The sequence below is a fragment of the Quercus lobata genome, chromosome 7 (assembly GCF_001633185.2).
Source record: "Quercus lobata isolate SW786 chromosome 7, ValleyOak3.0 Primary Assembly, whole genome shotgun sequence".
Lineage (NCBI taxonomy): Eukaryota > Viridiplantae > Streptophyta > Magnoliopsida > Fagales > Fagaceae > Quercus > Quercus lobata.
The window spans coordinates 16337309-16361585 of record NC_044910.1 but is presented as its reverse complement, the minus strand read 5'-3'; the positions used below and the strand labels follow the sequence as shown (position 1 = coordinate 16361585).

Genomic DNA, 24277 nt, shown 5'->3' with positions numbered 1-24277 from the left:
TTTTCAAAATATTAATTCAATAACAAGTTATTAGGTGGTGTAACATTGCTTAGAGTTACATCAGGTGTAATTTGAACCCAACCCATAATATACATATATATATATATATTTTAAAGACAAATCGAAGAGTATTTTTTTTTTTTTGAGAAACGAAGAGTAAAGTTGGGTTGTAGCAAAAAATCAACAAAAAATTCCACGTTTAACTCTTCAATATTATTCAAAATTTTGCAAAAGCTCACCACACATTAAGTTTGAAGAGTACTACCATTCTTCTCCTTTTGATTAAATCTTTTTATTTATTTATTTTTATCTCCTCTCTCTCTCTCTCTATTTCTTTAGAAAAAGAATTGATGACAAACATTTGAATTAGAAGTAGAAGAAAATGAAAAATGAAATAAAGAGTGTTATTTGAAAACTACTAATAAAGTAATAATAGCTAAAATGAGCCCCACTGTTTTTTTTTTTTTTTTTTTTTACTTTAAAATTTGATGATGTAGTGTAGATCTCCGAGAAAAAGAAATATTTGTAGTCTAGTCAAAACTAAAAAAAGGTGAGTCAAAATAAAACGGGAAAGAAAGGCACATGACATGAGATAAGAGGAGAGTAACACCAACAGCCTAGGACTAGGAGAGCGTTTGTCCAATCGAGAGCTGATTAATTAGATTGGAAATCTACTGTGTCTGTGTCTCACTTAGTCCTTTAATTCAAAACTCAAACCCAAACCCTACTCTAGTCTTCTCGTCGATTCTCCAGGCTAATAAGTTAGGGTTCGATTCCGTAATGGGAAGCAAAAGAGAAGAAGAGCGAAATGAAAAGATCATTCGTGGTCTCATGAAGCTTCCTCCCAATCGGAGATGCATCAACTGTAACAGCTTGGTATAATTACTTTTTTTTTTTTTTTTTTTTTTTTTTTGCATATAGCATCTCAGCGCTGTGATTTTCAGTTTATAGGTTGTTTGGTTGCTAAGAAAGTTCACGAAAATTTCCTCATTTTTAATCCCTATTTTTGTGATGTGCAGGGTCCTCAGTATGTGTGTACGAATTTTTGGACTTTCATCTGTGTGACTTGCAGTGGGATACAGTGAGTATTTTCTCTTTGGAAAATGTACACTTTTTTTTTTTTTTTTTTTTTTTTTTTTTTTTTTTGTGATTGTAAATGCTAGCACCACTATTTTACTTTTGGTGTGGGAGTTCCATCTCAATGTCTAATTGGTAGAGTTTTGATTGATGATTGATGTGAAAAAAGTTTTGAAATAAAAGCACTTTGGCCTATAAGGCTGTCTTGTTATTTCATATATGTGTTTGTCTGAATTTAATGATGTTTATATGATGACCTATAAGGAAGTCCGGTTATTTCATATATTTTTTATGGGCCCTTTCATTCGCAAAGCAATGCAATGCGTTCAATGAAGTGAGACTGTGCATTGGTATTTATGCTATGCATGGTGGAGTTTATGAAGGAAAAATGGTGCCCTTTCGATCGTGAATCAATGCCTTTCACGAAGTGAGATTGTGCATTTGTAATTGTTTGACCGCCTTGCTTGAAGGGTTTCTTAGCCATTCATAATTAGGCCTAAAAAATAATTAGACATAACAAGTACAGGCATCCAAAATCTCCGGCACCTGCATGTGTTTGACATGTGTTGGTATTGGACATGCAAAGCATGCCCTCATTGTGTGGGGAGGAATTAAATATTATTTTATGTAAAAAAAATTAATTTGATTTTAGATATATTCTTAAATTTTTGATTGTTAAACATAAAATATGCCTATTGATATATAAATAAAGATACATAACAATGTATATGAATTAATTGATTAATTTTCATATCTGCATTGTGTCGTGTCCTAATTTTTTAAGAATTTATGTGTCGTGTCCTAATTTTTCAAGAATTTCCTTGTTGCCGTGTCTTGTCGTGTACATATACATGCTTTTTAGAATTAGACAGTGCATGCTTAAAACTTCTTATAAACAAAACAATAAAACCATCTTGGAGATATTTTTATTTTGAAGTCTATATTGTTGAATGGGTGGTGTATCATATGACCATGATCAGGTTTGGGAAAGTTTTGGTCTTAAATCCAGTTAAATACACTAATTTCTCTGTTGGTTAGGTAAAATTACAGGGACATTCTTTTTATTTTTTAAATCTAAACAAAACCTCCCCCAGTCTGAGCTATTTCTATGCAATCACCATCCCTCTCATCTTGCCCTTTGTTCTTCCATACGTGATTTGTATCACTTCATTTGGAAACTTCAGCTTTGGGTCAATTATTGCCTATAAGCTCTTGGTCAATTGACAAGGTGGAGGGTGAGATCATGTGCTCAAGGCCCACCCGAATGCATGTGTAACTTACCATTAAAAAAATCTTAAGTATTCTGCTATCCTTTGTCAGCATATTTTTTTGAAAGGTAAATAAAAAATATTATTAAAAAAATTGAGATAAGTAAATTGGCAGTATACTATCTGCTCACTGGAAGTAACATTTTTCTCTGGAATTAGGTGAAAATATTTTAAAATCTTTAGATATGTCAAAGGAATAGAAGAGGTCTTTTGTTTCTTACTTGATCATGTAGTGTCTTTGGGGCAATGTTTGGTACTTAAATACATCATCACAAGTTCTCCCACCTGGGGTGTCTGGGCTAACTGTAAACCCAGACGTCTCTGGTTTGACTCCTATTGCAATTTACCTGATGCCTGCTTAGTGGGGGTGTATGCATCCAGGGTTTTACCCATCAGGGGTGGTCCCACTGGCTCATACCTTAAGGGGGTTCCTCATTATAAAAAAAAGGGAATACATCATCACAAGTAAACTGGGCTCTCAATTTTTTATTTTATTTTCATAGCTATAATATGCCATTGAATAAAATATTTAAGTTTTGTTGAGAAGATTTAAGTTTTGTGTGTTTGCTACTCTCTTCCTCATAAAGATGGTCCATCTTGTATAATCATGTTTGTTTCGGAGCCATGCTTTCTATACCAACTTTGTCCAAAATTGATCTTATATCTTAAAATCATAATTATGTTTAACTTGTTTAAATTTGATAATGATGATAGCTATTGGATATCCAAAAAGAAAACCTGTACTATATTTATGTGTTATTAATTTGTGTTGGAAGGAATGGATGTCTTATTTATATAAGATGGAATATGATTTAATTCTATTAGGGTTTGTTGTAAAACTCCCAATCTGCACCCTCTAATAAATTTTTCCAAACTGCCTTTTTTCAAATAGAAGAATTTTGTTCATTCAATAAAGATTTCATTACCAGTCAAATTTCTTTTAAATAGAAGAAGAAATTATATTCTCTGGTGTAACTCACACCCCCCCCCCCCTCTCTCTATACACCCTCCAATAGAATATTGACACAATAGACTTTTTCAAAATGGATTAGAGATTAAATTGTATAAGGTTTGGTGGAAAACCCCCTAGTTTCAACCTCTGATAAAATATTGCTGCCATTAGATTTTTTCAAATAGAATAATTGGTATTACCACACAAAATACAATCTATTAAAACCAAATCACTATAAAATTGTTACCTATCAAAAATGAATATTCAAATTCCATGTTGTAAGAGAAAAGGTGGTCAGTGAAGGAGAAGAAGATGACTAAGCTCATTACCGAAGAGGCTGCCCCTGACACCCCTAAGCTTCTCATATGCCTGTGTTCGAGTGGCTAGGATATGGAATCTCTTGGAGGTCTTGAAACTCATTAGGTATTGATGAAATACAAGATAGAAGACAAATTTGATAAGATGAGTTTGGATGACCAAGAAATTGAGACTAGTAATGATGAGATAGAAGATTGGTAAAAAATTGTGTGTGCTTGAGAAGCATGCTGAGTCTAGATTGGCTTTTTTGTAAAAAGTTTCTGTAAAATGTCCATTTTCCCCTTCATTTTCATGTGCTTGAAAATTTGATGTTGATGTTTTCCAGTATAAAATGTCGCATTTGTTCAGTTCTCTGTTTCAAAAATGTGAGTCAATTTTCCATTTTTTTAAAACATGGAATTTGATAATTTTGTAGTGGTTAAGTTTTTAATAGATTGTGTTTGTGTGTGGTCTCCCTATTTTTTCTATTTGGAAAAAAAAAAAAAAAAAAAAAAAAAAAAAACTTGTAGGGTGATCTTTTATTAGAGGGCATAAACAGCGGTTTTACATTGAAGCCTTATAGAATTTAATCTCAAGATGGAATTGCTCAATTATGTATTATAATGTACCTCTGCTTATGTGATTTTCTACTGCTGTAATTTGTCATGGATCATTATTAATCTCTTAGTGACCTCCAATTCATTTTGTGGACAATGTATTTGAGTATTTTTACTGCCGTTAAATTAATGCAATTATTTCTTCCCTTGTTTGGTGAAATTTTCAATTGCTTTGGCTGGTTCTTTTTCAAGCTTGGCTTGCCAAACATCTGGTTCGTTTAGGTCTTCAGTGTTTTTATGAATATATCAATATTTTGGTGTCATGCAGTCGCGAGTTTACTCATCGTGTGAAGTCTGTATCCATGGCTAAGTTTACATCTCAAGAAGTTGAAGCACTTCAAAATGGTGGTAACCAGGTACAAGGCTTAATTTCTTCCTCGTTAGTAAAAGGGGTTAGCTTTTCAGTGCTGATGAGACTTTCACTCTTTTCAGCGTGCAAGAGAATTATATTTGAAGGATTGGGACCTTCAAAGGCAGCGATTGCCTGATAGCAGGTGCTTGATATGTGATTTATTGATAATGTTTTAGTCATGGGCATGGTAAATATAGATTGTTTTTTTAATTATGTTTTCCTATTGCAGCAATGTTGATAAAATACGTGAATTTATAAAGAATGTGTATGTAGAGAGAAGATATGCTGGAGGAAAGACTACTGACAAGCCTCCGAGAGATGTGCAGGCAATATGTCCTTGAACCAATATTCGCGTTATATGTTACAGAACTTTATAGTGTCTTTTGGTTCTATTTCTGAGCTGTTATTTCTTTTTCTGGAAACAGAGGAAATAAAATAGGAGTGGTTAACTCATTTGGTAGCTTCTTTTTCAAAAAGTATTTCCTGAAATTACTAGTTTCTGAAGAGCATAAAATAGATGTTTTTGTGGTCCTCCCTGCCACCCCTAAAAAAATCCTGGCTTTCTCTGTTTCTGTTGTAAATAAAATGAAACAACAGTGAACAGCATGTCCTCTTTTACACTTTTCGAGAGGTTTTTGGAAGTTTTTGGAAACATATTCCCAGCAACAGAATCAAGCAGGCCTTAACGATTTATTCCATTGTCCTTATTTTTTAGATTAAAAAATCTCACTTCAGGCTAGTATACGAGCTTAGCATATGGTATTCACTATTGAATTTGACAGAGCCTTAGAAGCAATGAAGACGAGGCAAGGCGTGCCAGTTCTTATCATTCTTATTCTCAGAGTCCACCTTATGATTATCAATATGAAGATCGACGGTATGGAAAACAATTTGCTGCACTTACCAGGAAGCCTGGTTCGGATCGAGGCCATTATGAGGGGAAGATGTCTAGTTTTGTCTACAGTCCTGGTCGGTTAAGTGAGCCAATGTATGAGGACCGGTTTGCAAATGAGGGCTCAGTTTCCAGAGGTTCAGACTACTCTGTGTCTAGTGGAGGTGATCCATTCAGATCTGGTGCAGAGTCTCCTAATTTTCGCAAGGATGTTAGATTTAACAGCCCACCTGTTCAGACTTCAAGGGGTAGTTTAAGTGATGACTTATTTTTTCGAGCAGCAAATTCTTCTGAGACAAATTCCAAAAGAGATGCAGATGGAATTCCACGTCCACAGGTTATATTTCTTGTACACTTGTTTGTGTAATTAACCAAAAACAAAGTTGTGGGGGTTTTTTGAATGATCTTTTTTATGTTGAAATTGTGTATCCCTTCAAAAAAAGTATCAAATATTAGTGGAGCATTGTTGTCTTGGTGCAAAATGTTTTTTCTGTGCCTGTGATAGTTCAGTATAGGACTCTGTTGTCTGATACATTAACTTGTGTATCTTGTCCTACACAATAAAGCATTAAATCCACTGGTATCGCAAAGTGTTCCAAGTATGCTTTGGAGTTCAATTGACGCATACATGCTCGCATTTAGTAAGTATATATACGATGTATATTATGCATATGCTACATACCTGCCTGGTGAATGCATACATGGATAATGACACATGCCTACCTAACTGCTACACATGCAGATTTGCTCTACTGTTACGCTTCTTTATCAATGCATTTTCTGTTTTATTTGTCCTCTCTTTACCAATTTTGTATGTCTTGCCTATGATATCATGTGGCTATGTTTTGTGTGTACGAGAATAATGTGTTTGGGAAATTCATGATTACATTTGATAGTTATATCCCAAACATTTTAATATTTTCTTTAAAGAAAAATATAGAAATTCAAAGAAGAAATTTTACTCCTTGCATGTGGTAATAGAGTTGCCTGAAGTTTCACCTTAACTTATGCTTGACAAGTGTAAGCTACATTTGATGCTATATGCTTTTGTGTACTGTAAAGTGTGTGACCTCGCATGCATATGTTTGTCTCTACAGTGAGGTACTGTGAGATGAACTCCCTGGTAGCTTGCAGTTTACTTTCTTTGTTCAATATTTTTCTTTCCAGATACAGAATGATAAACTAAAATTTTATACTTATACTTTGAGAGTCATATGCTTTGCTTCGTCAGAGGGTGAAAACATTGATTTGCTTTTTCCCTAACTCTGGAAAAAAAAACCCTGATGGGCACTTTAGTGCCTGGACAGGCAATTTGTTTATTTTTGGCTAGAGGAAGAACATTGCCTTATGCTTTTGCCTCAAAAACTCTAATGTGTATCAGAAAAACATGCATGTGCATATACACATACACAGGTCTGTTGGACTACTTTTAGGATCAAGATCTCTAGTCTTAAAGACTGAAATCACATGATGCTGCTTTTTTGAATATGACACTTTTTTGGATCTGCCAACAGATATATATATATATATATATATGTGACCATATAAAGGTTGTATAAGACACTTCATAGCTGTCTTGTGTTTTTATATGCAGTTGTAAGATTCCAGAAAGTTTTAATTGTTCTACTGCAAATGTATTAATAAAAGCGGCTAAAAATAAAGGCAGCTAAAAATGCTTCCCTTTCCAGATCCTAAAAACATTTTTCTAGTTAGATTGCAGATCTTAGATATGGAAAATATTTCTGGTTTATATGATTTGATCTCTATTGGCACTTTGACATGACCAGGATCATTAAATGTATTTGGCATTTTGATCATTCTTTTGATCAATAATTGGATTCAATTGGCTTGTTCTGGTTTTTCCATTTACATGGAATGTCAGTGGATTGTATACATATCTTTGCCTATCTTGGCAGACGACATGATGTTGCTCCCCAAATTCTTTAGAGATATCGAATATGGCAAATGTCTTCTCTATCTGTGGGAAAAGTCTGTCCCCATCAGTGATTAGGAATATTTATAAAGTTCCTCTGAATCTAGTTTGAGCAAGGTAAAGTTTGATTTTTTTTTTTTAAAAAAAAAAAAAAAAAATCCAAAAATTCATTGTTTCCTTCATATTGTATTCTTGTGGTGAACTGATTAGTTTATTTCCTTTGTCAACAACATGCTGGGTACACAATGTTATTATTTCTTGAGTGCTATTTTGGTGTGTGTTATTTCTGCTTCTTCTCTGCCTGCATAATCCATTCCTATGTGCATTTGGCCCTGTTTCTATAATATGTGGATCAAAGGATGATCACCTTTTCAATCAACTGACTTTAATTTGTTCCATTATTTAGAGAACTGCTTCTTCAAGTAGCTTTGGATCAGTGGAGAGCCACTCCCAGTCTTACAAGTCATATAACTCGGGTGGTTTAACAGAAGTTGTCTCAGAACCGGATCAACCTGCAGGAATTTTCCAGGGTACAGTGTCTACCCTTCCACGATCATCTGTTTCCGGAAATTCTAGTAGTTTAGATCTTTTCAAGGCACCCCTTGTACCAGAACCAGTCTCTTCTGCCGCTTCATCCATTGATTTGTTTCAAATGCCAGCAACATCATCGGCTCCATCTCCAGCCTCATCTGTGAATGTGTATCAACCTCCACAAACTTTTCCATCGTCATCCTTAAACTCCTTTCCAGAGATTCCTCAGCAGCAGTCAGCTACAACCTTGGATAGAGAAACACCACAAATATCTGTCCCTAAAAATGAAGGATGGGCAACGTTTGATTCACCTCAGCCCACAGCATCTGTTCCACATGCTGAAAATCCTACCCCTGCAAAAGCACCTTCTAGTGATGTAGGCTCGTTGGAAAAGTTTGACCCGTTTTCATCCTTAGATACAAACATACAATGGCCATCATTTCATCTTGAAAGTGTTCATGGGCCTTCTTCAATAATGTCTAATCAATGGCATGATGGTTTGCACAATGTTCAAGCTCCCACGATAGCAACAAGCACTCCGGTAAGCTTTATCACGATCTAAAATTGCCCTCTGGAATTGTTTTTGGAGTGTGGGATGGATGATGAAAAGAAATGCTTGGCTGTGTTTAGTTTTCTAAAAATTATCGTGGTATTCTCCATTGAGATTGTAGCTTGTAAGTCTGATGTTCTTTTAATTTCAAAATGGCATCAGTAACTTTTTTTATCATTTTTTAGTTGGATTGGTAAGTTACACACTCAGCTAGTTGGTTTTGAACCTACAACCTTGCCCTCCATCCCATTTTTATGGAAGGAGGAACTGCCATGTGAGCTAGAGCTCATTGGTATGATGGCATCACGAAATTGAAGGGATTTATCAGTTTCTATCTTTGATTCTGAGCAGGTGTGGAATGCATTTGAAGATTCCATTGGGAACCTTCCTTTGAATGCCAATGTGAAAGGTAGTGAACTACAGCTAGAAACTCACAATCTTTCATCAACTGCTGATCAGTATTTGGGCTTTAGAGGTTTAGAGGTTTGTGCATTCTCTTCAAATATCTTTCAAAGTGTTTACTTGCATCCATTCATTCTTAAACAATCTGATTTGCAGGACTCCTGTAAAGATGGGATTCAAAGAGATGCTGTTTATTTTCCCCCAGGTCCTACTGAACAGTCACATGTCATGGGGCCATCCTATCCTCTGATGGTTTGTACCCTTTAGTTGCCTGAGCTCTTGGTATATGATCTTAGCTAGGGAAGTAATTTTGTATATCTCACAGAGTAATGTATGACTCTTTCTAGGGGGAGATTCAATCACATGCAGTGGATGTTAAATCAAGAAATCCATTTGATCTTCCTAATGATTCTGATTTGGAACAGAGCAATATGGTACGTCATAGGTATTTCTTTTGGTTGGTAAAATGTTTCGAATTGCCTCTTGAATTGTACGTTTTGGATAGCAACTAATCACATAATATTCTAGTTAACATTTATCTCTTTTGTGCAATTCAAGAATAGTAATTGATTTCACAAATCTATGGAAGTCTCATAATAATTAATTTATCTTATCAAGAATAGTAATTGATTTCACAAATCTATGGAAGTCTCAAAATAATTAATTTGTCTTATCAATGATCGAGAATTTTGTATATAGATGCCTCTTGGGCGAGGATAAATTGCTTAGCCCATCAGGTGAAAAGCCCTTGGATTTGGATTACTTGGCAACTGGTTTGGTGGGTGGGTGGGGCTAGTTGCCTGTAGGAGTTTGATTAACAGTGAGGATTGTTATACAATATGCTCTATGACATATAACTAATTTGAGTGAAGTTCTCTTATGTTATATATAAAAAAAAAAAAGAATTTTGTATATAGGTAGAAAGTCCTCACATGGTATCTTGAAAAAAAAAGTCTTCTGCAATGGAATTTGATAAGCAAAATTTTCTGAAAAGTATTGATGTAGTACAAATTAGAGAATTTGTCTATGTTTAATTGTGGTGGGTTTAGGGTTAGGAAAGAAGAAGAATTAAAGAGAAATAAGGGTTGTTCAGGGGCTGTGTGAACAGTAACTTTAGAATATCCAAGAATATCAAGTAATGGCACCACACATGAGAGATGGCATTAAAAACACAAAATGCCAAAAGGGAATTACGCACCATACTCTACCAAAATTAACAAAGAGCTTATTTTAAGGTTTTCTTCTCCTCTTTGTATGAGCGTTTCTTCTCATCTAGGGTGAGTGATGCAGGACAATCAATAGAAAAATAAAAGAACAAGAAAAGTAAAGGATAAACCTAAGAATCGGCACTTAGGTCACTTGGAATCAGCACCAAGCTAAACCCTTAGGAATCAGCACCTAAGTTGTTAGGAGTCAGCACTTAACAACTAGTCTCTTATATAGAGCTAGAACTGGAAAAATAAAGAGATAAAGATAACAAAATACCAAAACTAATCCTGATTGAACTCAAATACTAATCCCTATCTAATCTCAAGTCTAATCCCTATCCGAATAAAAGTCTACAATTATCCCATTTCCTATAAGATAAATACAAAAATCTGAGAAAATAAAATTTAAATAATTTTGGTTTTGCTCCTGCATCATACTCCCTTGCTTGGAGAAAACTTGACCTCGAGTTTTAAAGTGTTGAATGATGAAAACTTTGGCACATAACACTTGCTGCAGTTGAGGAATCAACTTTGGGAGCATTGAAAATAGATAAACCCCGTATTCCACCTCATGAAACTTTTCTGGAATCACAAACTTGATGTGAGGAATTGGAACATCAACCTTTTCGACTTTATCAAACTGTAGATCTGCATGCACCATGGATGATTCTTCAGTATAGAGGCTTCTTGTTGTTTAGACTCTATAGTAGATTCTTCTGGTTGCATGAACATTGAAACTTCAGTTGACACTCGCACTTCTTTGTCAATATCAAGGTCTGATGGTACTTGATTTTCCTTCATTTGAGTTGTCAAGTCTTCAACAACCTTCATTTGATTAGCCAAGTCTTCAACAGTTTTCATTAGATTTCCTAAGTCTTGGCGTATGGCAGATACTTCATGAGTGAGCTTTGCATTGTTGCACTGCCTTATACTTATTCTTTGATCTTGAAATTGCCATGAGAAGGTTGTTGTTGTAGATCCTTGTGAAATACTGTGGGAAATTTACAATACAACGATCTTCTTTCATTCTTTCCCAAGTAATTTGAGACCAATGGCATCTAAAGTGAAGGCTTTCATAATGATTCCAATACTCTAAAGTGAAGGCTCGCATCTTATGTGGAAGACTTTGGGGGGGTTGGGGGTGTTCTTGAATATCTTGTCTCAAAATTTTCTTGTATTTCATATTCCAGTTTTTGGACATGAGCTCCTTGCAAGCTGCTCTTCCTAATGCACAGTTGCCATCCACCTATCATGGTGGTGTATCTCAACCATGGTTCCCGCAAAATCCAATGACTCCTTATATTCCGGCTGCAGGACAAGGTACATTTTATTTAACTCTTTGATGGAACCTTATATCATATTTAATGATTCTTTTTTGCAACGGTTAATGCTGGAGCTCTATTTCTTAATTGCATTGCACCACAGTTTGATGCATCTTATTTGGTGCCTTATAGCCACTACCAGTAAAGCAAAAACTCTTATAGCTTTTCCTCAAGAATATTTGAAATAATTAAAAAATGTTAAGAATTCCTTGTGTACTATTGTATAACAAATTAAACATTTAAATAAAAAAATGACAAATATAATTTAGTTATAGGATGACATGTACGACATCAGATATTCTTGTTTTCTGACCTTACCCAATCCCACTTGTTGCTGTACTCCTAATCCATCTTCTTGTTTCTCTTTCAATTTCTCTACTTGGCCAAAAATTTCACCCTCCTCTCCTTCAAGAGAGCCTGCAGCATAATCCAATTATGAGAACATGAAGATCCATCCAAGTCTTCTGCCATTAATATCCTCATTGAATTTGATTAAATTTTGGTTTGATTCTGTAGGTGGCTTAACATATATGGCAGGGCAAGCACCAAGCTCCCAAATAGGGTAAGATGATTTCTTTTGCTGTCATTATTTTGAAGAAGATGGTTTTTTTGCTGAATTATTTTGTAGAAGGTGATTGTGTTATATTTTGGTCGTCTTTAGCACGTGCATGCTATGTATATCCTGCTAAGTCTGATGAAATTCGGTTTGCAGGAATGTTCCATCACAGGGGCCTTTCAGTTCTATTGGAGGAAACCCTTTTGCATAGGACTTTGCTGTCGAAATTATTATTTTCATTATTCAGTTTGTAGTAGAGGTTTTTCACTATTTATATCTAACCTTATTCTAAGCTAGAATAATTAATTTCCGTGGTATTATTTATTTTTGAATTCTTTGTGAAAAATAAAATTTAGTGAGTAACTTTCAGCCAAACTGCAAGGCCGTGTGTAATTCTTACTTTTTTCTTATGTTTTGGCCGCACGTTTGTAGTTTTTTTTTTCGCTGTAACCATGAACGTCCAAGATTTACTCATAAGCCTTATATAATGGGATCAAAATTCTCCAGATTTTCTTGGCTACTCTATTAGATAGAGTTCCTGTAATCCTAATCTTCCTTTTAAAATAAAAAGCTAAGATTACACCACCTCATCAATCCACTAAAAAAAAGAATTATTTTCATAAAAAACTCAAACTAACTCACCGTTAAATCCAAAACCGCCCCACTCTCCCCTCTTGCTACCAATCTCCGTTGTCCTACCACTACACTCCAATCAAACTCCACCACCAACCCAAATCCGGCTAGGATTTTCTTATATTTCCCAAATGTCTTACATTGCAGTCATTAGTCTCAAAATCAAAAGATCATCCGCAGGTTATCAAGAAATGGAAAATGATGAATGTATCTTTAATTTCAATCACAAAACCAGCCACATGTTTCACACAAGTCATAATATAACAACAATGGTAATTAAATATATATCGTCACTTTTATTAAGACTTTCCTGCTGATTTTCCTTTTAGATTGTGGCACGTATTTATGATTGGAGTTGGCCAAAGGCAATGAATCTATTCCCGTGGGTTGGGTTTTTTGCGGATTCATTATTGGTGGCAGCTTGGGTTGTCACTAGGGGTGTTCACGGTAAAAACCTCTGACAAAATGGTATAACTGTATCGTACTGCAAGTAATAGTACACTGCATCGTATAATGTAGTGTAGTTTGCAATTTTATAATAAGAAAACTGCACAAACCGCACTACATCCTCCTCTATATATTAATATATTTATTTATTTTTAATATTAAATATATTATTAATAGATTAATAACCCTAGGGTTTTTTTTTTTTTTTTATTAAGTTTGATATCCCTAGCGAGTGTTGACTAGGAAAACCAACCCAAAATAAAGAAAAATTAGCTCAATAGTTTAAAACTTGGCCCAAAACAAAGGGAAAAATTAGTTTTGGGTTGGGTAGGAAAAACCCAAAATTTGAAAAATATACCTACTTCAAGCCGTTCAAACCACATCTTATATACCGCACTACACATGTGACCGCAAAAATGATGTGAGGTGCGGTTATGGTTTTGGTTAAACTCTAAACTGTATCGCACCGCACATGTGACTGCAAAAATAAGGTGCGGTACAATTATGGTTTTAGCAAAACTGTACCACAAACTGCGGTGCTAAAAATGGCCAAAAACCACACTGCACCGCGAACACCCCTAGTTGTCACCATTGATTGGTAGTAGGAGGGGAGAGTGAGGAAGTTTTAGGATTCCGGTAATTGAGTTTGAGTTTGAGTTTTTTTTTAAAATTTTTATTTTTTTATTTTTTATGAAAAGCATTATTTTTTAGGTTTGTGATTTGATGAGGTGGCATAATCTTAGCATTTTATTTTAAAAGGAAGGTGGGGATTAAAAGAATTCTATCTAGTAGAGTATTTGGGAAATCTAGAGGATCTTGATCCCATATGATGGGCTCATTCCACTTTGAGTGATATAGATTTTATAGCTGTAGCAGCGGAAGGTACTTTCTAATAACAGCAATCAAATTAAACAAACCAATCTATGTCAAACAACTTTAAGTTATTCTTACTGGGTTTCTAAAAAAAAATGAAATTCTTCATGGACATCTAACTCGTTGCCTAACTGATTTGGAGAATGTCGCCATTATGGACGATATTACAACATTAAAAAAGATGGATAAGCACATTCATATTCAGGTTGCACCTCAACAGCCAACAGGTATTCCAAGAAGTTCTGAGACTAGCAAACATGGCGACAGCAAGTTTTATAAGGCTCTCCTAGTGATTCTTTGGCGGTAACCAAAAAAAAAATAATAATAAAAAATAAAACTTGACAAGGTGAGTCATGGAGTGATAATCTCCAATGAACAACGTAACAGTTGTGTTGTCCAATTATTTGAGACATGCAGGGACGGCCTTAGAATTTTAAGCTAGCGGGGGCCCGGAGTATAAAAAAAAAAAAAAAAAAAAACTCCAAATAAGCATCCATATAGTATTACAAAATTATAAATACTCAAAATCGTTGTTTTTTTTTTTTGAGAATATTAAGTATTTTTAACACACACACAGGGACACAAAATTGTTGTTTCTAAATACATTAAGATGCAATCATTTACCAACATAGACAAAAACAAAAACAAATTTTTTCTTTTAATACTAGACTGGCTAGGATTTTTTTTTTTTTTTTGAGTTAGATCATTTACATTAGTAGTGCTAAAATTTTTAGCTTTTAGTATCTTAAAAAGTTACTTTATCTATTTTACCATCTCATTTTACAAACATCCAATATTAAATGTTTTTATTTTATTTTATCAGTTCATTTAAAATAATAAAGGAAAAGAGAGAATTTGAGTTTTTTAATTAAAGAAATATATATAATCTTAATAAAATATTGTATTTTATTTTTAACAACTTACTATAGTTAACTAGTGTGGGGCCCAATAGTTTATGGACCAGGCCCGTTTACTCGTAGGGAGTCCAAAGGTCCAAGCCGAAGAGGGTTGTGGCCCAAGCCCAATAATGTAAAGCATAGGATAGCCTTAAGGTACTGCCGAGGACCGCTCAGTCCTCGGCAAACCCAAAGTCCCACCGAAGAGAGGGGCAAAAACGGTATAGGACTAAGTTTGAAAGAAAATCTAAAATATCCGGGGAAAGCTGCCCTTACTGCCATTCAATGCTCTGCACCTGACAGAGCCGCATTCTTTGACTTTTACAACCACCCCCAACGACTTTGAGTATGGGCTGATGGGACAAGTATCAGTCTTGGAAAGTTTGACCCTACACGTGGACGAAGGACAGCGAACACAGGCCAGTATAAAAAGGAAAGAGAAGTAACCTAGAAAAGAGGTTGGGAAAAATGGCCAAAAACCAGAGCCTCCCAGCCCACCTCCAGGAGAAAGGTTCCAGGGGTGAAGAAAACTTAACCACGCATGACCACCACGAAAAACCCACCACCAGGTGACTAAGGCCTAGCCTTCCAAATCCACGCTCTACAAATGATATTGTTTGGGCCTTTTTACGTGCGAACCCAACATTGTTACGGTTCGTTACGAATCGTGTCTTTACAATTGGCGCCGTCTGTGGGAAGGCTTGTGTGTTGGCATAGGCGGTGGGTCGAGAGAGTTCCCTTGTCATTTGACAATTGGTTATAGAGTTTTAGAGTAAAGTTCCGCTAGGGGCTATGCTTCTTGACTAGGGACTACGCTTGGTAGCGTTAATCGCGCGGATAATTCTAGGGGCTAGGTCGAGGAGCTAACTCCCCTAAAGCCAAGGTCCAGCGCCAAAGGAAAACTAGGTTTTGGACAGAACCAAGGCATTGCATGGTCCACGGACTCAAGCCTATGGGAAAACCAACTACCTGGATGAGGAAAACTAGGTTTTGGACAGAATCAAGGCATTGCATGGTCCTCGGACTCAAGCCTATGGGGAAACCAACTACCTGGATGAGGAAAACTAGGTTTTGGACAGAACCAAGGCATTGCATGGTCCACGGACTCAAGCCTATGGGGAAACCAACTACCTGGATGAGGAAAACTAGGTTTTGGACAGAACCAAGGCATTGCATGGTCCTCGGACTCAAGCCTATGGGGAAACCAACTGCCTGGATGAGGAAAACTAGGTTTTGGACAGAACCAAGGCATTGCATAGTCCTCGGACTCAAGCCTATGGGAAAACCAACTACCTGGATGAGGAAAACTGGGTTTTGGACAGAACCAAGGCATTGCATAGTCCTCGGATTCAAGCCTATGGGAAAACCAACTACCTGGATGAGGAAAACTAGGTTTTGGATAGAATCAAGACATTGCATGGTCCTCGGACTCAAGCCTATGGGGAAACCAACTACCTGGATGAGGAAAACTAGGTTTTGGACAGAACCAAGGCATTGCATGGTCCACGGACTCAAGCCTATGGGAAAACCAACTACCTGGATGAGGAAAACTAGGTTTTGGACAGAACCAAGGCATTGCACAGTCCTAGGACTCAAGCCTATGGGGAAACCAACTACCTGGATGAGGAAAACTAGGTTTTGGACAGAACCAAGGCATTGCATGGTCCTTGGACTCAAGCCTATGGGAAGACCAACTACTTGGATGAGGAAAACTAGGTTTTGGACAGATCAAGGCATTGCATAGTCCTCGGACTCAAGCCTATGGGAAAACCAACTACCTGGATGAGGAAAACTAGGTTTTGGACAGAACCAAGACATTGCATAGTCCTCGGACTCAAGCCTATGGGAAAACCAAGTACCTGGATGAGGAAAACTAGGTTTTGGACAGAACCAAGACATTGCATAGTCCTCGGACTCAAGCCTATGGGAAAACCAACTACCTGGATGAGGAAAACTAGGTTTTGGACAGAACCAAGGCATTGCATAGTCCTCGGACTCAAGCCTATGGGAAAACTAACTACCTGGATGAGGAAAACTAGGTTTTGGACAGAACCAAGGCATTGCATAGTCCTCGGACTCAAGCCTATGGGAAAACCAACTACCTGGATGAGGAAAACTAGGTTTCGGACAGAACCAAGGCCTTGCATAGTCCTCGGACTCAAGCCTATGGGGAAACCAACCACCTGGGCAGCCAATTTCTTGGATGAGAAGAAGATTGAGTTTTTGTAAGGTTGGCTACTTAATAACAATTCTAAGTTGCTCAGTCCTCGGTTCAAAAACTGTAATAGGTTAATGCCAATAAGAGTGTTAAGAAAATGTTGAAATGCGTCCTTATTAAGTAGCCTAGGGGGCTGTTCATTTTGTGGGTGATATGTCCTCGGATGGTTACTTCCTACACTACATCGGGCATTGAGCTACCATCTCGGCCAATTTTGGGGTAAGTATCGTTTTTTACAGGTCGGCATTGTTGTGCCAAACAACTCTATTAAAGTTATGGCGATATCTTTTTCTTAGCAAGCATTTTGGCCCTAAGTGTCATCGATTCAAATGCTATATTACTATGCTGAACAGCACTTATCAATACATAATAGCCCCAAGTATTGTACTCTAAGGTCGGCGGTATGGTGCCAGACCGATTCAGTAGACCCATCATAATGTCCTTTCTTTTATTACCTAATGGGAGTTTCAGCCCTAAGTATCTTTTGTTTGATTCAATATTATTAAGCCGGATTGTTTTTATAAGCGCAGAGCGAGATCTTTCTATTAACTGGGATTTTGTTCCTAGACGTCGGCCATAGTTTAAAAAAAAAAAATCTTTTCATTCACAAGATTGTAGGTCTATTCATTGCTTTATCATTCCGGAAATATAGAGATAGAGTATGTGAAGTAAAGTGATACTAATTTTTATTAATATAAAGATGTATTACAACGTACAAAGAGGGGCTTAAACAAGCCTATACAAAATATAGATTGCCAAAATCATAAAAAAAGCAATACATTGGGTAAACAGTCAGATCTCTTTTTAACTTCGTCTCAGAAGTCTTTCCTAACTCTGCCTTAGTAGCGCCCATATCGAGAGAAGGACCTTCATCAGAAGAAGATGGAGGAGATGAATGAAAAGAAGGAGGAGAAGAAGAGGGAAGAGATGAAAAGAAAGAAAAAGGAGTAAAAGAGGGAGAAGGAAAAGCACCAGGATGGATCTGGTGCTGGGAAGACTAAGAAAGAGAGGCAAAAGGAGGTGCCAGTGAACGAAGAGAGGAAGAAGCAGGGGCACTTAGTCCCTGCCTCGGTCATGACTCCTAACACACTGGGCCCATATTAGGTATGCTCATAAGAGAGCGGTTGGTACTGATAATGGGTGTTCTCGACTCAATCACGCCGAAAGTTTGACGTGACGAGTCCCTGCTTCGGATTTTGACTGAAAGGAAGGTGAGACAAATCTTAAGTCTCCGCCATCCTTGCCCTGACCGAGCCATTTCGAGCTTTATTAGAACGTGATGCTTTGAGGAGGGGTATGGTTCCTTCATCACTCGTTGTGGTGAACGTGTTATGATTTGGTGTATAACTATGGGGTTAAGTAAACGCTGAGGGAGGCCAAGGGTTCCAGATCTCAGAAAGATAAAAGGGTCTCTGTACGAAAGCGATAGCCACCTACTTGTCTTCTTATAGGAAGGGCAAAATGGAAGGTATTAAATTCGTTCAGGTTTCCAAAAGAGTCTGAAAACAAAGATGTGTCCGTTCCACTTCCCCACCTCATCAGACGAACCGTCGAATGTAAACAAATCTCGTAAAGGGAAGTCATTAAAAGCGCATCTTGGACAACCAAACGGCAGGAGCGTGTCATGAGTAAATTAAGGGGAACACCTTGTAAACCGATATATTTTCTGGGCAGGTGGAGAACCGTCAGCATCAATGAAGGGCTAAATTAAATGAGCCATAATAACGGTTCGGTATTACCAAAACCCACCTTTCCAACTCAAAGGTCGGACAGCAGGGTTTTGAGGAGCTATTGTGGGGCCCAATAGTTTATGGACCAGGCCCGTTTACTCGTAGGGAGTCCAAAGGTCCAAGCCGAAGAGGGCTGTGGCCCAAGCCCAATAACACACTGGGCCCATATTAGGTATGCTCATAAGAGAGCGGTTGGTACTGATAATGGGTGTTCTCGACTCAATCACGCCGAAAGTTTGACGTGACGAGTCCCTGCTTCGGATTTTGGCTGAAAGGAAGGTGAGACAAATCTTAAGTCTCCGCCATCCTTGCCCTGACCGAGCCATTTCGAGCTTTATTAGAACGTGATGCTTTGAGGAGGGGTATGGTTCCTTCATCACTCGTTGTGGTGAACGTGTTATGATTTGGTGTATAACTATGGGGTTAAGTAAACGCTGAGGGAGGCCAAGGGTTCCAGATCTCAGAAAGATAAAAGGGTCTCTGTACGAAAGCGATAGCCACCTACTTGTCTTCTTATAGGAAGGGCAAAATGGAAGGTATTAAATTCGTTCAGGTTTCCAAAAGAGTCTGAAAACAAAGATGTGTCCGTTCCACTTCCCCACCTCATCAGACGAACCGTCGAATGTAAACAAATCTCGTAAAGGGAAGTCATTAAAAGCGCATCTTGGACAACCAAACGGCAGGAGCGTGTCATGAGTAAATTAAGGGGAACACCTTGTAAACCGATATATTTTCTGGGCAGGTGGAGAACCGTCAGCATCAATGAAGGGCTAAATTAAATGAGCCATAATAACGGTTCGGTATTACCAAAACCCACCTTTCCAACTCAAAGGTCGGACAGCAGGGTTTTGAGGGGCTATTGTGGGGCCCAATAGTTTATGGACCAGGCCCGTTTACTCGTAGGGAGTCCAAAGGTCCAAGCCGAAGAGGGCTGTGGCCCAAGCCCAATAATGTAAAGCATAGGATAGCCTTAAGGTACTGCCGAGGACCGCTCAGTCCTCGGCAAACCCAAAGTCCCACTGAAGAGAGGGGCAAAAACGGTATAGGACTAAGTTTGAAAGAAAATCTAAAATATCCAGGAAAAACTGCCCTTACTGCCATTCAATGCTCTGCACCTGACAGAGCCGCATTCGTTGGCTTTTACAACCACCCCCAACGACTTTGAGTATGGGCTGATGGGACAAGTATCAGTCTTGGAAAGTTTGACCCTACACGTGGACGAAGGACAGCGAACACAGGCCAGTATAAAAAGGAAAGAAAAGTAACCTAGAAAAGAGGCTGGGAAAAATGGCCAAAAACCAGAACCTCCCAGCCCACCTCCAGGAGAAAGGTTCCAGGGGTGAAGAAAACTTAACCATGCATGACCACCACGAAAAACCCACCACCAGGTGACTAAGGCCTAGCCTTCCAAACCCACGCTCTACAAATGATATTGTTTGGGCCTTTTTACGTGCGAACCCAACACTGTTACGGTTCGTTACGAATCGTGTCTTTACAACTAGTAATTTATACTAGTTTACTATAGTTGCAAATAATTTAGCTTTAGTTTTTCCAATAACACATGATTTTTGGTGGTAAAGTAGTTTTTTTTTTTTTGGTTGCTAAAATACAATCATCATTGTGAATGTTTTTATTGTTTTCATTAAGTTTTTGGATTGGATAGTTGCTATTTAGATGAGGCTAGCTAAGCTTATTGAGGAGAAAGAGAACCTAAGGTTTTGGAAGGGCCAACTACAAAAATTAAACATATAATAACTAAAAAAAAAAATTGGACCCAGGGGGGCCCGGGCCCCTACCTAGTACATCCCGGATTATTTGGTAACTTGCAAATTAAGAACAAACTCTTTCCCTTTATTTATTATTATTATTATTATTATTATTATTGTGATGAATAAGGATAAATATATAGAAAGAGAGCGAAGGACCAACCTATCTCAATTTTTTGGGGGAAAAAACTTAAGGAAGAAGAGAAGAGATGAAATTGGGTTTGTTCCAATTACAAAAAACAGCCAAACGGGTCAAGTTGTGAAAAAGGAAATTAACATCCCTAGAAACAAAAGAAAAATCCCAACAAAAGTGAGAACACAGAGCAACTTTAACATTTGGGAGATAAGAGGCAAGGAACTAAGGAGGAGATGAGTTGATGTTCTACAAAGCCTAGATAATCCCTTTGGAATCACCTCCAAAGAGAACATAAGAATAATTGTGGTAGATTGCAAGATTGATGGCTTGAAAAGCAACTTGTGTTTCTCCATGTGTAGGATTAGAAGGAGGAAAGATATTTGAATGAGCAAATAAGACATCTCCAAATTCATTTCTTCCAACAGTAGCAGTGATGGTGGTGTTAGCTCTAATTGCAATATCAAAATTTATTTTAATCCAACTGGGTTGGGGAGGAAACCATTTCAAGGCCAAACATGCTAGGTGAGATGTCCAAGTTGCAATATGTTTTGAATAAGCTCTGTTATTTACATTAGCATCTTTTCTAGGATTAGGCATGTAATTTGCAAATATTATTTGGTTCCTAATTCTCCAAATGTTTTCAAAGAGAATTGAACAAAATAGAGTGACCTTGTATCCATCTTTTGAAGAAACTTGTAAAATGCTTACGAGGGAAAGTTGCATATTTCACAATGTCACAAGGAGATAAATGCCCAAGAGAAGCAGTGATGATTGGCCAAACAGATAAAGACCAAATAATTGATGTATATGGGCAAGATATTAGAATATGCTCAATGGACTTATTAGAATGGTTACATAGAACACAATGAAGATCATGCTGAGACCATCTTCTATTTAGAGCCATTGTAGTGGGAATAATATCCCATGCAATTTTTCAAAGCAAAATTTTTAGTATTTCATATATTTTGAACTTCCACAAATACTTCAAATCCTGTTTTGATAAAGGACTAGAGTCTGCAAATCTTTGAGAATGACCAAAACGTAGGTTGATTTAACGGTGAGCTCACCATGGCTAGTAGGATAGTTTATTTGGGGCATTAGTAGGCAGTGGCGGAGCTATGTTATGGCCCAAGGGGGCCACGGCCCCCCCAAATTTTTTTAAAATTTTTAGGAATGTAACTTATGAGCTTAACAATATCTTATCTCAAATCTGTGTCCTGGAAAATATTAGGAGCAGGAAACTTATTTCTTCTTTTCCCTGACTTGTTTTCTAAAGCCTTTTAGTACTCCACGGATTTCTAAGTCCAAAAGTACTTTACTATTTGCTCTAATCCTAGAGGACCACACGTGTATGGTTTTAAAACTATACACTTCAAAAGAAAAAGGTGATCTCAATTATAGCTAGGTACGTGGCTTATAGCTTTCATTCTCTTGTTCTATTATTCTTTAATTTTTTTTAATTTTTTTTTTTATAAAAGTGATATCCTCATAATATTTTCATAATAAATTATAGTTAATAAGTTAATATTGATTCTAATTTTTTAATTAGTTCTAATTTAAATTCACAATTGAAATTAATTTTTTGCCCACCAATAACAACCAATAATAACTTGTTACTTAAGATTTATGGTGAAAATGTTGTGAAAATATTATGGACATAGCATTTTTTTTTTTATTAAAATGGCGAATGATAAATATACTATATTAATATATCATATAAATATAATATATTATTATAAACTTGACAAAAATATATGATTGGTTATTCACTTATTTGATTATATGTTTTTTTTATGCATTCAATGACAGAAAGATTATTGTAAATAGAAAAATGTTATGTCCATAACATTTTAACAATATTTTCATAATAAATTTTAGGTGGTGGGTTGTTATTTGTTGTTATTGGTGGGTAAAAAAATAATTTTAGTAGTGGTCTTAGATTAAAATCAGTAACAATCTGCCACCTAAAATTTATTGTGAATATAACATTTTTCATTATACATAATATAGATATAGTATATACATGTTAAAAATTTATGATCTCATTTTAAACTTGGGCCCCCCAAAGAAAAATTTCTGGCTCCGCCACTGTTAGTAGGTAAGGAAGGGATCTGCAGAATGTTTGTGATGGTTTGCTTGTCAATAAGAGTATTTAATTTGTTTACGTCCCAAGCTGAATCAAACTGATTTTTTAGTTAGAAAACCCAGTTAATATCCATTAGGGAGGGCTCTTATAAGGGTAGGAGAAAAATTGGGTTGTGAGGGGATCCAAGGATCTTCCCAAATGTTTATGACAGAACCAGAGTGAACATGATAACAAGCACCCTACTTCACTAGAGATTTTGCTTTGCAGATACCTTTCCATAACCAAGATGATTGTTTACACACGGGGGAAGTAAGAAAACTTTTGCCATTCAAGTATTTTGCTTTTATGATTTACCCAAACTTTGTCTTGATTTGATGCGACAGCCTAACCCAGTTTTGCCAATATAGAAATATTAGAATCTTCCATCTTCCTATTTTTCAAATTTCCACAATCTTTTGGTTTGTAAGTTTTACCCCAAGACATTGGGCAAAAGGTGGATGCCATCTTTCTTTCTTTCACCAAGTGAAATTTCTAAGGCACGAGTCAATGTTGGAGCGAACTAATTTGGTGAGGTAGAAAGAAGAGGTTGTGTATGTGGGGATAGATGATAAAACATATTTGACCGATGTTATTCTTCTGGATTGATTTAAAAACTTAGACTTCCAAGATTGGGCTCGAGATTTAACTTTTTTCTAGGACCTCATTAAACATTATTTTTTTGTTTCTTGAATTGATGAGGGGTAGACCTAGATATTTAGAGGAGGAAGAAGAAGATCTGAACCACTGAGAGAAATAAGAGAGGATTTAGTATTTTTTTCTCAAATTTTTACAACAAAAGATAGAAGATTTTGCGATGTTTATGGATTGACTAGACCATGATTTATATGTATCTAAGCAAACTAGAATGGAATTAAATTCCTGTAGGATAGCTTTGGAAAAGATAAGTAAGTCATAAACAGATATGAGATGAGAGAAGGGACAGCACCTATTGTTGATTTTGAAATCATGGATGTCACCATTTGATTAAGCTCTAATTAGAAGCCTAGATAAAATGTCTGTGCCCGATATGAATAAGAATGGAGATAAAGGGTCTCATTGTCTTAAGCTCCTATGAGATTTGAAAAAACCAGAAGGGCTGCCATTCAAAAGAAGAATATTGGAGATGACATACATTGATTGATCCAGTTTATAAACTATCCTCCAAAACCATAGCATTTAAGAATTTATAAAACGTAAAAAATGGCATGAATTAAAAGTAAGGAATAACATAATTTAAAGAACTTAAATGTAAAAGCAATTTCTGTGCCAGGCAAGAACATAATTTAAAGGACTTGAAAATAAAGGCAATTTATAAACAAAAACATGATTTAAAACTATTTTTTTTAAAAGAAATTTTCCTTAAATAAACCCCAAAACTTGTAAGAACCAAGGGTGTAGGCTCTCTCCCATGATGGAAAAGGAAGCCTTGGGACTCCCTCTTTTGAGTGGTGCTATTCCAATTTCCGGAACTATTCCTATATCATGCTTGGAAACAA

At 36.6% G+C, this 24277-nt stretch overlaps 1 protein-coding gene across 1 annotated transcript; it reads left to right on the top strand.

Annotated features, from left to right (window-relative positions):
* The first annotated feature begins 529 nt into the window (after positions 1-529).
* On the top strand, positions 530-12345 carry LOC115953013 (probable ADP-ribosylation factor GTPase-activating protein AGD14). Its single transcript, XM_031070423.1, has 13 exons — positions 530-876; positions 1020-1081; positions 4480-4567; positions 4644-4705; positions 4793-4889; positions 5346-5792; positions 7795-8460; positions 8821-8952; positions 9028-9123; positions 9219-9305; positions 11270-11399; positions 11918-11963; positions 12114-12345. Exons 1-13 carry the CDS (start codon positions 781-783, stop codon positions 12166-12168), a joined length of 2064 nt encoding a protein of 687 aa, XP_030926283.1. The 5' UTR covers positions 530-780; the 3' UTR covers positions 12169-12345.
* Positions 12346-24277: the final 11932 nt, after the last annotated feature.